Source organism: Erpetoichthys calabaricus, chromosome 11 (genome assembly GCF_900747795.2).
Source record: "Erpetoichthys calabaricus chromosome 11, fErpCal1.3, whole genome shotgun sequence".
NCBI lineage: Eukaryota > Metazoa > Chordata > Cladistia > Polypteriformes > Polypteridae > Erpetoichthys > Erpetoichthys calabaricus.
Window position 1 is genome coordinate 40,681,962 of NC_041404.2, and position 15,674 is coordinate 40,697,635.

The following is a 15,674-nucleotide window of genomic DNA, read 5'->3' on the forward strand; positions in this document are numbered from 1 at the left end:
TGAGCACTGCCAGAGCCCTACAAAATGGCCTCCAGCAGGCCACTGGTGTGGATGTCTCTGACCAAACAATCAGAAACAGACTTCATGAGGGTGGCCTGAGGGTCCGACATCCTCTAGTGGGCCCTGTGCTCACTGCCCGGCACCATGGAGCTCGATTGGCATTTGCCATAGAATACCAGAATTGGCAGGTCCACCACTGGCGCCCTGTTCTTTTCATTGATGAAAGCAGGTTCACCCTGAGCACATGTGACAGACGTGAAGGGGTCTGGAGAAGCCGTGGAGAATGTTATGCTGCCTGTAACATCGTTCAGCATGACCGGTTTGTTGGTGGGTCAGTGATGGTCTGGGGAGGCATATCCATGGAGGGACACACAGACCACTACAGGCTATACAACGGCACCTTGACTGCCATTATGAAATCCTTGGACACATTGTCAGGCTCTATGCTGGTGCAGTAGCTCCTGGGTTCCTCCCGACCTTATGTGGTAAGAGGATACAGGAAGTTTCTGGAGGATGAAGAAATTGATACCATTGATTGGCCCCCACGCTCACTAACCTGACCTCAATCCAATAGAACACCTCTGGGTGTGACATTATGTTTTGGTCCATCCGACGCCGCCAGGTTGCACCTCAGACTGTCCAGGAGCTCAGTGATGCCCTGGTCCAGATCTGGGAGGAGTTCCCCCAGGATACCATCAGTCGTCTCATTAGGAGCATGACCCCCCGACATTGTCAGGCATGCATACAAGCACGTGGGGGCCATACAAACTACTGAGCACGATTTAGAGTAACTCAAATGAATTTTCGGCAAAATGAACTAACCTGCCCGCCGCTGCATTATTTTCTCACTTTGATTTTCGGGGTGTAGGTTGATAATTTTCATTTCCATCAAAGATGTGGCATCCTTTCATTCCTAACACATTACCAGTCCATATCAGTAGAGATAGCGAGCAGGATTCTTTTTACTATTGAGATCTGATGTGTTTTCAAAGTGTTCCTTTAATTTTTTTGAACATTTTATATTCTTTAGAATTTGACATACAGTTGATGAGACGATAATGCAGTTTCATCTGATGGGAGAATAAAATGCAATCCATTGTGGATTTTTACCAAAATTCAGAGACACATCTTTACAATGTCTTTTGATCAAGATTTAGAAATAGAGATGGATGAGAAGAGCTTTAGGCGACATCCACGTTACTATATTACTGCTAAGTTAATCAGCAGCAAAAACTGGTCTCTAATGAAGAAGATGGTTAGAAGTAACATCTGCAGCCACTGCAGCCCTCCAGGACTGGAGTTCGACACCTGTGGGCTCAAGGCCTCAAACTTCAACAATTTTCACTTCAACCAGTTTCTTAATTTGAAGTCAATTCTTCTTGTTAATTAAACCTGGTATTTAATTCCATGGTTTGTTGGTTTTCTCATTCTGCCACAACAGATGTTTCCAAAATGGTTCACTTTATTTTTTTCTAAGAACACACCATCAAGATGTTTTGCGAACCTGAGCAGATCAGCATTACTGAGACCTTTCTTTATTTTCAGATATTGTATGATGGACACAGGTGGCTGGTTAAGTGTTTATTGATTTTCCATCCATCCATTATCCAACCCGCTACTGTATATCCTAACTACAGGGTCACGGGGATCTGCTGGAGCTAATCCCAGACAACACAGGGCGCAGGGCAGGAAACAAACCCTGGGCAGGGCGCCAGCCCACCACAGGGTACACACACACACACACACATACCAAGCACACACTAGGGACAATTTAGAATCGCCAATGCACCTAACCTGCATGTCTTTGGACTGTGGGAGGAAACCGGAGCGTCTCGCTGGACTTGAAATTATCTCTCTGAAAAAGTCTTGTCTCGGCCCAGGATAAAAAGTCTTGTCTCATCCTAGGATTTTTTTATATAATAGATAGATATGCCCAATAACTTGAATTGTTGCCCACGAAAATTACTTACCTTACCACAAGTGGCTTCACTTTTTGACCAACAAGTCATAGTAGGCTCATCCCTGTCAACTGCCAGACAGTGTTCAGAAGCCATGAAGAAGGTGTGACCATGGGTCCGAACACCATCAGACAAACACGACGTCTTTATAAAACACACATTTATTGCACCAAAAGTCCCACACAGTGCTCTTGCACCAAACACCCTTAACACGGGCCTTCCTCTCAGTGTCCGTGGGCCACCTTTCCTCTCCTCACGGGAGCTTTGTCCTGCTCCTGCTCCCGACTCTGGATTCCTGATTGCAGTGACGTGGCTCCTTTTTTTTCCACTCAGATGTGCTTCAGGTGCCTGAGGACGCTCTTCCAGCAGCATTACCTGGTGTGGCGGAAGTGCAGCCCTTGCACCCGGAACCACTCCAGGCGTCCCTGGAAGGTCCTTCCTCCACCTTCCCAGGTGTGGCGGAAGTGTCGATCTCCTGGGCTCCACGACGCTCGGGGCACCCCCTGGTGGAGACCACAGGCCCCAGTGGGTTTCAGCCTCATTACTCCGTCCCCATGGTCTCCTCATCCTCTATTGCGGTTGCCCCCTCGTGGCCCGGGGGACGTATAGACCACCTCCCGGTCCTTCCTGGTCTGACCCCCAGCCTCCTATGACAAAGGCTAACAGAATATTAAGTTATATAGCACCCTGCTGTGTAAAGTAGAAGTCCGAGGAGGTTATACTCAAGCTTTATAACACACTGGTGAGGCCTCATCTGGAGTACTGTGGGCAGTTTTGCTCTCCAGGTGTCAAAAAAAACATAGAAGTCCTAGAGAAAGTCAGGAAAAGAGCGACTAGGCCCATTTTAGGCTACAGGGATGAGTACCGAGGAATGATTAAAAGAGCTGAGTCTTTTCAGTTTATTAAAAGGAGATAAAGAGGTGACATGATTAAAGTGTTTAAAATCATGAAGGGAATTAGTTCAGTGGATCGAGACTGTGACTTTAAAATGAGTTCTTCAAGAACACAGGGACACCGTTGGAAACTTCATGAGGGTAAATTTCGCACAAATATTTGGAAGTTTTTTGTTTGACACAGAGAACCATGGACACATAAGATTTGTTGCCAAGTACTGTGGATGGAGAGTAGGACTTTAGGGCCCTTCAAAACTCAACTTTATGCTATTTTTGGTTAACTCTGGTAGATCCATTTCCTTAACCAGAGTGTCTGAATCTACTAACTTTTCAGACTTGCTAAGTCTCTTGTGCTGAATTAGCCTGATTTTTGTTAGCATGTTGACAGACCTGCCTCTTAATGGAAGGGGAGATCATAAGACACACAAAGGAGGTAAGGAGTTCCATAATTTTAGAATTATCAGGAAGAAAAACCTTTGAAGGTGGGTGTTTACTAATTGCACACACTAAATGTGAGCATGTAATGGCTGCCCTGTGGGGCTTAGATGAGACAAGGGGGTGGCACACAGGCAAAAGGTGCTGGAGAGCCATTCACCTTTAAGCGGGTACTTTTATGCAAAGCGACTTACAAAAGAGGTCATCATAATTGAAGAAACATCATTCTGGGGGAACTGTTTGGGAACAAGTGCTATAAGACAAGGGTACAGAGTGAATCACCACAAGTGAGGAGGTCAGAACAGAATGTGAGCTTGTTATACTACACTTGGTTACAAGAACCTATCAGAGTGAATATCAGTTAGATAGGAATTCGCTGAACTAGAGAGTCTTCAAACACTTCTTAAACACATTGCTATCTTGGGTCCAGCATTGTTGGCTATTATAAATGGTTCTATTAATGAGGGAGTTGTGCCCTCCTTTTTTAAACATGAAGTGGTGAGACCCTGTCTTAAAAGGGAAGAATTAGATCCTTGGTAATTTTCACCCGATTTCCCAATTGCCATTTTCGGCTAAAATATTCGAAAGAATTACCTATAATCAATTGTTTGATCATCTTAACTCCAATAATTTATTTGAGATCTACCAGTCTGGCTTTAGGAGTTATCATGGTATTGATATGACAATCCTGAAAGTATTTAACTGACTCAGGTGGCACAGCAGACCTTGTCCTCTTAGACCTTTCTGCAGTTATCAACACTATTAATTATGAGATCTTACTGTTGTGTCTTGAGCATCTGGTGGGGCTTAAAGGGGATCCTCTTAACTGCTTCAGGTCATGTCTTACTGATAAACGGTTTTCAGTAACTTTCAATTCCTCATTTTCATCTACTGCTCCTGTTAAACGTGGTGTTCCTCAGAGATCCACCCTGGGTCCTATTGTATTTTCTATATAACCCCATCCTATTGATGCTATTTTTAGGAAGTTTAATGTTGATTTTCATTGTTATGCTCATGACACACAGGTCTATATTCCTCTGTGTAACTCTTCAATGAACCAGCTGCACAATTGTCTTGTAGAACTAAGATCCTGGATGGCTGACAATTTTCTCGATCTTAATCAAAATAAAATGGAAGTGCTGATAGCTGGTCCTTCTGCCAAAGGTTAAATTAGTTCTGAACTCCTTGGCTTTTTTGTGGACTTTTGCAAACCTCATTTTCAGAATCTTGGGGTTATTTTTGAAAGTAACCTCTCTTTTAAGAAACAGATAAATTCTGTGGTCAAGAGTTGCTTTTTCCAGCTTCGACTTTTAGCCAAGGTTAAGCCTTTTTTTTTTATCTCCTAGGAATCTTGAGAAAATTACTCATGCTTCTTTATCTTTTTCTTAGCTTGATTACTGCAACTCATTGTACTGCAACTCAGACTGCAGTTGGTCCAGAATGCTGCTGCCCATTTGATTCTATATCTCCAATTTTAGCCTCATTAGACTGGCTGCCTGTTTATTTAAGAATTGATTTTAAAATTTTGCTGCTGGTTTTTAAATCAATCATGCGTGTGCTCCCACTTATTTATCTAAATTGTGTATTATATACCAGCCATACAGAGAGCTTAGATTTACCAGTCAGTTGTCTCTTGTTGTTCCTCGTACTAAGTGCAAAACTAAGGAGGTCAGGGATTATGCAGCTGCTGCACCTCATCTGTGGAGTCCCTCTCAACCGAACTGTTTAAAACGAGATTGAAGACACATTTCTATTCTCTAGCTTTCCATGACCTTCAGACATACTGATGGTTCCTTCCTCATAGTCATTTGTTTGTTTCAATTTACTGCTGGTTTGTATTGTGTTTTATTTTATTCTATTTATGTTTATTGTATATTTTATTATAAAGCACTGTAGCTACAGAATTACTAATGTTGTTTTAGATGTGCTCTATAAATAAATTGACGTTGACAAGTCATAATTTTGAAATTAGGAGGGCAGCCCATCCCACCCATGAGAAGACCATAAAGAATCTTGACCTACGGTGTTCCTATTGACAAATGGTAGAGCGTAGGACTTCAGTTTTTGCTCTGCAATGATTGTTTTGCTCTCTGACCCTTTCCACAACCCTAATCTCTATTTGCCATTTTGTATTTTTCGAAGCTAGAGGTAGCCACACTAGCCTTGGGCGTTTCACTTTATCCTGAGATGGTTTTAGATTGACAGATGCCGAAAGATGCACACTTTAGGCCTCCAGATTTGCTACTAAGAATCTCTGCTCTCTTCCACAGGTTTTGACACCAGCATTCTTCCCATTTGTAAAGACTCCTTGGGCTGGATGTTTAACAAGCTAGATATGAACTACGATCTTCTGCTGGATCAGACAGAGCTAAGCGCCATCTACCTGGACAAATACGAGCACTGCATGAAGCCACTGTTCAACTCCTGTGACTCTTTCAAGGATGGGAAGCTGTCCAACAACGAGTGGTGCTACTGCTTCCAGAAGCCAGATGGTAAAGGATCCATTGTCTTATTTTCATGGTGTGTGGACATAAGAATTGCTGGTGTCATCCCTTATTAGAGACAACTGTCAAAATTTGGGACAGGACACCAAGTGATCAAAATCATAGAAATCGCTGGTGGCCACAGCAGCTTTTCATCTTAATGATTCCTAATTCTTTAATAAAAAATCATGTGACGTGTTCTCTTTTAGTATGGAATATTTAAATAGCATACGCTTCTGTAAACTGACTGTGCGTCTGCTCTGCTGTTAATTTTTCCAGTTACTTCTAATTCGCTGCCAAGGCAGCACTCCCTGACAGAGATTTTTCTTGACATGTATCTACATCAGCTTTAAACGTGGATTGCTTTTGATTTCACTGCCCTTGTGTATCCGGGATTGCAATAAACCGAAGGCACACTTTGGGGAGAAAGCTGTTTACTTAGCAGCAAGAGAAGTAAAATGCAGAGCAGACATTTTTTCCACTAAGCTTGTTTCTAAAAATACTGAAGGGCGAGTGACAGACTCGATAAGCACACGTTTCGCCAGGATCAGCAGCCGACGAGCCTGAGGAAAGCTGCTTCTTAAACGCACTCGCCGGCAGCCTTGAGTCCCCTGAAATGCTGGCCAACACTTCTCAAATGTACTGAAGAGGAAAAGTTGGCTACAACTTATTTTTATTGATTCTTAAGTTGGAGGGACCATGCTGACCATTTTTCTGCTGATAGGTGAAGTCTAGAAAGTAGACGTTCAGTGCTGCATTTACTTTTTTCTGTTTAGATTTGATTTCATGATAGTGAGATAAACTCGTCCTCTAATTATGGCACTTCTAAAGACACCAAATCACGTTTCCATGACCCAGGGGGACATTTTTTATCACATCTTGAATTTTCCCACAGTGAATACTGTATAACTTGGTTCAACTTCCATGACAAAGAGCCACCAGGGCTGCAGGTGCCCATTGTGGTCAGTGTTTAAAATCATTGACATAAGAGCGGAAGAGATTTGACAAATGAGAGGAGACCACTCGATATGCTTAAATGAGATGCAGGTCAACATATTAACTACATTGCAATGCAAGTTTTGCAGTGTTTTGTCAAATCATAATGCAAAACAGATCAACCAAATGATTGCTTTTCACTATGGCATGAAATTTTCATGTTAGTTTAAAATGCAATATAAAAGCATATTGCATCTTAATTTGTGCCCATAGATTGGGTGTCATCACTAAAAGCAAAGCAAACATATTGCATTTTGCGAAGTGTTTCGCATTTTGACTTAAGGCCACATGTTAGTTGTGCCGAAACTGAATGATATTAAATGACCAATCGGTGTTAAAAGGTGAGCCAACGGGTGTCCTAATCACAAGCATGTTCACCCACCGCTAAAGATGACGAACGGGAAGTTGAAAAGGCTGTCTCATTGAACACTGAAGAAGATAAAAGTGACCATCTCAGTCTCTTCCATGTCAACAGGGAAAGAATTTCCAACGGCAATAGTGAAATCCTTAGAATGTATTCCCTGAGCTAATGTCCTGAAGAGCTGCAATATACGATTATGTAGGTCATCAACTACGACGTCCATACATTTCCATAAATATGGTTTGTAAAATACCTACAAATGGGGATGACAGTACCGGCTATTAGAGAGATAATACTTTATTTGTCCCCAAGGGAAAATTACAATTTTACTTAGAAGGCTGGCTTCCTTCAACATCTGCAATAAGATGCTGCAGATGTTCTATCAAACAGTTGTGGCGAGCGCCCTCTTCTACGCAGTGGTGTGCTGGGGAGGCAGCATTAAGAGGAAAGATGCCTCATGCCTGGACAAACTGGTGAGGAAGGCAGGCTCTATTGTTGGCATGGAGCTGGACAGTTTAACATCTGTGGCAGAGCGAAGGGCGCTCAGCAGGCTCCTATCAATAATGGAGAATCCACTGCATCCACTAAATAATGTCATCTCCAGACAGAAAAGCAGCTTCAGCGACAGACTGCTGTCACTGTCCTGCTCCACTGACAGATTGAGGAGATCGTTCCTCCCCCAAACTATGCGACTCTTTAATTCCACCAGGGGGAGTAAACGTTAATATTTAACATTATACATAGTTATTGTCTGTTTTTTTTTCACCTGTATTATTATCATTCTTTAATTTAATATTATTTATTGTATCAGTATGCTGCTGCTGAAGAATGTGAATTTCCCATTGGGATTAATAAAGTATCTATCTATCTATCTATCCATCTTTACATAAGCTCCAAAAAATAAATAAATATGATAAAAACAAACTATAAATCTCCCCAACACACATAAAAACTTCTGGCTTAGGTATAAGAGCAGCTACTGTCAATACAGGCTTGTAGGTGGCAATAAGATGGGGTCAGACCTGCTCGGATTGTGCCACAGGTTTGTTCCTCTATTTAAAGACATTAATATTTGGTTCTACAGTGGGCTGGCGCCCTGCCTGGGATTTGTTCCTGCCTTGCGCCTTGCATTGGCTGGGACTGGCTCCAGCAGACCTCTGTGACCCTGTGTTAGGATATAGCGGGTTGGAAACTGACTGACTGACTGACTGACTGACTAACTAGCATTTGGTTAGAACAATGTCCACAAAAAGAACAGGCCTGATAGGCCTTGATTCCTTCTTCAAAGTCACCAGCATTAAGAATGATTCATCAAAGAGATATTGGAAATCATTTCTGTTGCTGAGTCGGCCAGGATGATGCAACGTACTTTCCCGGGCAGCAGAGCCGTCTTAACAGCATTATAGGCCCCCGGGCAAAGCAGTGCACTGCGGCCCCTAACTACGCAACCACTCACAGGAATAACAATGTAAATGGTTGATAAAATGTAACATATTTATTGTATTGGGCGGCACGGTGGCACAGTGGTAGCGCTGCTGCCTCGCAGTTAGGAGACCTGGGTTCGCTTCCCGGGTCCTCCCTGCATGGAGTTTGCATGTTCTCCCCGTATCTGCGTGGGTTTCCTCCGGGCGCTCCGGTTTCCTCCCACAGTCCAAAGACATGCAGGTTAGGTGGATTGGCATTTCTAAACTGGCCCTAGTGTGTGTTTGTGTGTGTCCTGCGGTGGGTTGGCACCCTGCCCAGGATTGGTTCCTGCCTTCTGCCCTGTGTTGGCTGGGATTGGCTCCAGCAGACCCCCGTGACCCTGTGTTCAGATTCAGCGGGTTGGAAAATGGATGGATGGATTTATTGTATTGGTACTTCCAAACATTAAAAAACAGATTAAAAAAAAAAAAAAAACACAAACATTTGAACAATATAACATGAGCCTTGAAAAACTTAAAAATTTCAACATAGAAATGATACCATCCATCCATCATACAACCCGCTATATTCTAACTACAGAGTCACGGGGGTCTGCTGGAGCCAATCCCAGCCAACACAGGGTGCAAAGCAGGAAACAAACCCCGGGCAGGGCACACACACCCACACACCAAGATCGGTAATGCACCTAACAGGCATGACTTTAGACTGTGGGAGGAAGCCAGGTACGGAGTAAACCCATGCAGACACGGGGAAAACATGCAAACTCCACTCAAGGAGGACCCTGGAAGCGAACCCAGGTCTCCTTACTGCGAGGCAGCAGCGCTACCCACTGCGCTACCATGCCGCCTATAAATGATACTCAATTGGTAAAACATACAGATGGAGATGGCACAGTATGAAATTACTATGAAATATTTACTATTAATCAAATGTTCAACACAAACATTTGTGAAATTTCATTGCAGAGAATTGAGTTGAAGTGACGTTAACATATACGCTTTTATGTTATGTAGTGTGTGAGATCCATACACATGCAGGCACGTTACGTTGCAGAGGTGACGTGATACTAAATCAGAAGCAAATGCCAATGTCCACTTGTAATACAATAACAAATATTTATAGTTTAGTACAGTATAGGATTTATTTATTGACAGCAAGTCACAACATACATAGATTAGCATGGGGCCCCCGGGCAACTGCCCAGTGTGCCCATGCATTAAGATGGCCCTGCAGGGCAGTGACATGGATGAGTTCAGTCCACAGTTCAATGCCTGGATCACACATTTAGTTTTAATTGTACCGTTCTCCCATTTTCATCACTGCACATTCACAAAAATCTCCAGTCCTCATCCTTCTGCTTTTTTCTACTCAGTCCGACCAAACCCGTCCAGCATTAAAATAACGTCTGAAGTAAGAGGCGTAAGCCGGCTCTCTGTAGTACCCAAATATCACAATACCTGAGCTCGCCATATGAGATTCAAACAACTTGTATGAAAACATTTGAACATTTCTCATTATATGAATTCAGCCCACCTTACTTTAGTCCTCAGTTTGGATCTCGGCCTTTTCTGTCTACAGATGAGCTTGCTAGTTTTATCTTTGCTTCCAGATATTCGCCCTTTTCGGCAGTGTTTACCAAGTAAATATGGGAATGTTAAATACATCCCACTTCACATTTTTAGAGTCTGCTATATTCTCTGATGTTATAGATGTAGGCAGCCATCAGATCTTTTACGGATATTGCTAAACTTCTTCACGTATTGGTCAGGATCATCGGGAGAAGAATAAAAAAATGTGATACAAAGAAAACATAACACATAATTTAGACACCTCTGGCTGTAGAGTCAGAAATACCTCGATGGTCAGCACTTTACACCCTTAAGAGCACAACACCCTTCCCGATTCTCCCCGTGATCTTCAGTCACTGACTTCATTTACATTGTCTTACTGAGACTGGGGCAGCTGGGACTACTGGTCATGTAGTTTGACGTCCCTAGTGATTCAGTCAGACCAGTCTATGGCTCGACCCGACAAAATCAAAGACAATCAGGGTTAGTTTTGTCTTTAGGTCCGAAGACCATCTGCATGCAAGAGCTGACAATCGATAAGCGTTCACGTAGAAGTGCAATGCGCACAACAATTTATTTTTTGAATAGCCCAAAATCACGTAAGGAATGCCTCAATGGGCTTTAACAGGCCTGTTTTTTTGGAAGCCCCACTCAGTCTTGACTTGACTAAGAAGATAAGAAAAAACTCGCAAAACAAACACACTTGTATGGAAAAAAAATAAAAAATATGGGCTCTAGGAAATAAGTAATGGTAAAGTAATAAGTAAGTAGTAAGTAATGGTAAAAACAGAAGACATGGCTCATGCTTTACATACCACAACAGAATGTAAAAAAAGGAAAGAGAAAAATAAGAGCAGATTTGCTGCTAGACGCACCGTACCTGGAAAGCCTTTCTACAGCACCATCACTGTCAGAGAGCAAGCCATTGGCTGTCAGAATGTGGCAAGCTTCCGATACTTCGGGAATTTCAAACTTTGCAGGAAAGTCGTCAACTGTTGTCTAATTTGACATCCCCTGCGATTTATAGTAGTGGAATCAGACATCTTCAGGTGATGAGAGCAGCAAATTTGACATCTTCTCTGATTAGGAGCTGTATAATGTGCTGCTGGGTTAGGCATCCCAGACTGAGTTTGTCGCTCTAGGCAGAAGATTTATAGAGGTTCTCGTAGTCATACATCATTCATGAAGTGCAGTCACTCACAAGAAAGAACATTTATTACTGAAGATGAGTCTTCGTTTAGTATCTATCCATTTTCTTAATCTACTTTAAGAAACCTAAGGCTATGGAGAGCTGTAGTCTGTCCTTACACAAACCCATCCAAACTCGGGACTTGACGATTGCAGGGCACGCACATACACGCCAGCTGAGGTCAGAGTTGTCATTCTGTTTAACTGTGAAAGGAACAAAAGAGACTGGAGGGAAACCTGCAGCGGCACTGGGGAATACTTGCTCTGTTACTCTGTGTCCTTGTTCTTGTGATATCCATTACCTCTTAGCTAAGCAGTGAAATGTGAACCTGAAGTGTTCTGTAAGGACAGTTATATTTAGACGGATTTCCCTGAATGGCTGTTCTACTAGGTGAAAATGATGTGAGAAGTAATGTTGTCTCTTTTGATATCTTTCTAGGTCTTCCATGTCAAAATGAAATGAATAGAATTCAAAACCAGAGCAGACGGAAGACTCTAGTAGGTGAGTGCTGTCTTGACAACTAGCTCACGTCAAAGACGAGTTGTAATTGATGGATGGGGACACAGTGGCGAGTGAACACCTGGGCTCAGGGAGAACAGGTGCTGCTCTGCCATGAAACCCCATCACTCATTTCCCAGATAAAAAGGACATTCGTATCCAGCTTTATCCTTCAAAGAGGTGACATCCTCTAATCACCGTGGGTCGGCATTTACATGTGACTGGCCTGAAGCATTTTAGCAAAGGCAATTTATTAAGTAGGCTCCTTCCGGACTCTAGAAATACATATTTATACCATGTCAACTCAGTTTTAAGGATACAATTAATGTTCACTTATTAATAAGTCACGCACAGTGCTGTATCTATTAATTTTATATAATCTCTTTAATATTGAAACTGATAGACTGCTTTGTAATCCACCTTTTCATATGGAGCCTCTTTATGTATGTACGCACTGTATGTATCTATTGACTTTATATTGTTCACTTCCTATCTATCTATCTTTCTTTATGATTTTATGATGTAATGCTTCAGCATAATGTTTAGGTAATTGTTTAAATGTATGAAGAATCATTTGCTTACTATGTTGTGGATGTGGTTAATAATGATGTAAATTTTTGTTTTTAGAAATGGGGATCTTTACTCTACAGGTGCTGGTCATAAAATTAGAATATCATGACAAAGTTGATTTATTTCAGTAATTCCATTCAAAAAGTGAAACTTGTATATTAGATTCATTCATTACACACAGACTGATGTATTTCAAATGTTTATTTCCTTTAATGTTGATGATTATAACTGACAACTAATGAAAGTCCCAAATTCAGTATCTCGGAAAATTAGAATATCAATTAAGACCAATGAAAAAAAAGGATTTTTAGAAATGTTGGCCAACTGAAAGGTATGAACATGAAAAGTATGAGCATGTACAGCACTCAATATTTAGTTGGGGCTCCTTTGGCCTGGATTACTGCAGCAATGCGGCGTGGCATGGAGTCGATCAGTCTGTGGTACTGCTCAGGTGTTATGAGAGCCCATGTTGCTCTGATAGTGGCCTTCAGCTCTTCTGAATTGTTGGGTCTTCCCAACAATCTTCCTCTTCACAACACCCCATAGATTTTCTATGGGGTTAAGGTCAGGCGAGTTTGCTGGCCAATCAAGAACAGGGATACTATGGTCCTTAAACCAGGTACTGGTAGCTTTGGCACTGGGTGCAGGTGCCAGGTCCTGTTGGAAAATGAAATCTGCATCTCCATAAAGTTCATCAGCAACAGGAAGCATGAAGTGCTCTAAAACTTCCTGGTAGACGGCTTCGTTGACCTTGGACCTCAGAAAACACAATGGACCAACACCAGCAGAAGACATGGCACCCCAAACCATCACTGACTGTGGAAACTTTACACTGGACCTCACGCAACGTGGATTCTGTGCCTCTCCTCTCTTCCTCCAGACTCTGGGGCCTTGATTTCCAAAGGAAATGCAAAATTTACTTTCATCAGAGAACATAACTTTGGACCACTCAGCAGCAGTCCAGTCCTTTTTGTCTTTAGCCCAGGCGAGACGCTTCTGACGCTGTCTCTTGTTCAAGAGTGGCTTGACACAAGGAATGTGACGGCTGAAACCCATGTCTTGCATATGTCTGTGCGTGGTGGTTCTTGAAGCACTGACTCCAGCTGCAGTCCACTCTTTGTGAATCTCCCCCACATTATTAAATGGGTTTTGTTTCACAATCCTCTCCAGGGTGCGGTTATCCCTATTGCTTGTACACTTTTTTCTATCACATCTTGTCCTTCCCTTCGCCTCTCTATTAATGTGCTTGGACACAGAGCTCTGTGAACAGCCAGCCTCTTTAGCAATGACCTTTTGTGTCTTGCCCTCCTTGTGCAAGGTGTCAATGGTCGTCTTTTGGACAACTGTCAAGTCAGCAGTCTTCCCCATGATTGTGTAGCCTACAGAACTCGACTGAGAGACCATTTAAAGGCTTTTGCAGGTGTTTTGAGTTAATTAGCTGATTAGAATGTGTCACCAGGTGTCTTCAATATTGAACCTTTTCACAATATTCTAATTTTCTGAGATACTGAATTTGGGACTTTCATTAGTTGTCAGTTATAATCATCAACATTAAAAGAAATAACCATTTGAAATACACCAGTCTGTGTGTAATGAATGAATCTAATATACAAGTTTCACTTTTTGAATGGAATTACTGAAATAAATCAACTTTGTCATGATATTCTAATTTTATGACCAGCACCTGTATATACTAACCTACTGTAGAAGCATTTTTGGTTTTCTGTCAGTCAACGCTTACAGAGTCCTCTGTTATCATCATTGGGGTTTGACTCTCGTAAGGGAGCTTGTTTGCTGTTGACTACAAGTCTTCAATGAGACACCACCTTTCAGGGGGCCATCCCTTTGTTATGGAGTCCTGATTGGAAGGGATGGGACCTGCTCTGGGTGTCACAGTTGGGGCTGAGTGCTGTCACTGGGCATCTTCTTCAAAGCTGTGGGGGAAAGAGATGATATCATTAGTGACAGCACCTCTTCTCCCCCCAAAGTGGTATCCCTTACCTCGGTTTGGCCCAGGAGATATGACTATATAGAGTTTATACTGTCATTGAGGGAACACAAAGCTGATTTCTGTCCACCCGTCAGTTTTTAGGATTAACTTTGCAGGGCACCTTCTATTGAATTGTGTTTTATAATGCATGTGGTAACAAAACATAAATTGCATTTTTCTTTCCAACTGAGGGAACATTACATACTTCAGCAGTGCTTTCATGAATCCCATACCAAACAGCATATAACAGACACACAGCAATTGAATGGACACACAGATACACAGACACTTGTCCTTTTGTTAAGGTGGATTATATTATACAAGACAAAGAAAACCCCTGCCAAAGACCACCTCACTGCCCCACCATTTGAGAAAACTGAAAGATAAAACTATTATTAATATTACTACCACTACTAATGTGTATGCTAGTAGTAGTAGTAGTAGCAATCTTTATTTGTTAAAATCAACTTAAAAATCATTATGCATACAGTGAAGTAATAAAAACAGGGTGGTGTTTGGCAGCTGATTGTGAAGATGACATTAGAAAGAAATTGGAAAACTACTGTAAATTAAAAGAAGAAGAAAGGCAAAAGTACATTTGCTCAATAATCTGAATCCACTTTTTTACATTCTGAAAAGCAGCCTGTGAAACAAATTTGAAATAAAACAAGTTTGGTGAACCAATGGAAGTTGATAACCCACTGCTGACTAAATGAGCGCCCCAGGCTAAAGCGACTAAGAGGCCACACTAAACTATAGAGCCTCGTCAGGTCTTACCTCTCAAGCTCTCTGATTTTGATGGCGGCTCTGTTTTACCCACAGCTGCGGTCTTTGCTGCCGAGCTCACCTGCCCTTTCCACTCTTAGGCACTTCATTTGCTGTGAGAGCCAGTGAGCCATTCTTCTTCAATGACAGCCTTCTGCGCTAGAGATGCTGGCTGTCAGAGACTTCAACACATAATTATTCTGTAGTCCTCACAATTGTATATGTTGTGATTACAGTGCTAGTGAAGAGGCAGCAATGTAGCTGGGAACTTCAGGAGCAAAAATGAGGTCAACTGTTTAACAGCGGAGTAGCATTTACTTCCACCATAAAAGCTGTACTGAAACCCACAGCAGTGCCACCCACGAGATACCATGATGAATGGTAAACATGGCCCTGAATTGGGGGGGGGCATGTAGAAAAAATGTGGTCATATCTACATGGTATGAATGAAATGAACACGGATACCTTTAAATGAAGTCGCTGAACGTGCACTTTAATCACAACTCAACTGTGTGATTTGTAATTTTAAACTGTGGGGCAGTG

General features: G+C 42.2%; 1 protein-coding gene across 1 annotated transcript in view; it reads left to right on the forward strand.

Moving 5' to 3' along the window:
* Positions 1-15,674, forward strand: part of spock1 (SPARC (osteonectin), cwcv and kazal like domains proteoglycan 1) — a 633,015-nt gene that overhangs the window by 599,958 nt on the left and 17,383 nt on the right. The window contains exons 8-9 of the mRNA XM_028812997.2: positions 5,557-5,778; positions 11,747-11,809. Coding sequence (XP_028668830.2) covers positions 5,557-5,778; positions 11,747-11,809 — 285 coding nt within the window. The remainder of the gene's footprint in view (positions 1-5,556; positions 5,779-11,746; positions 11,810-15,674) is intronic.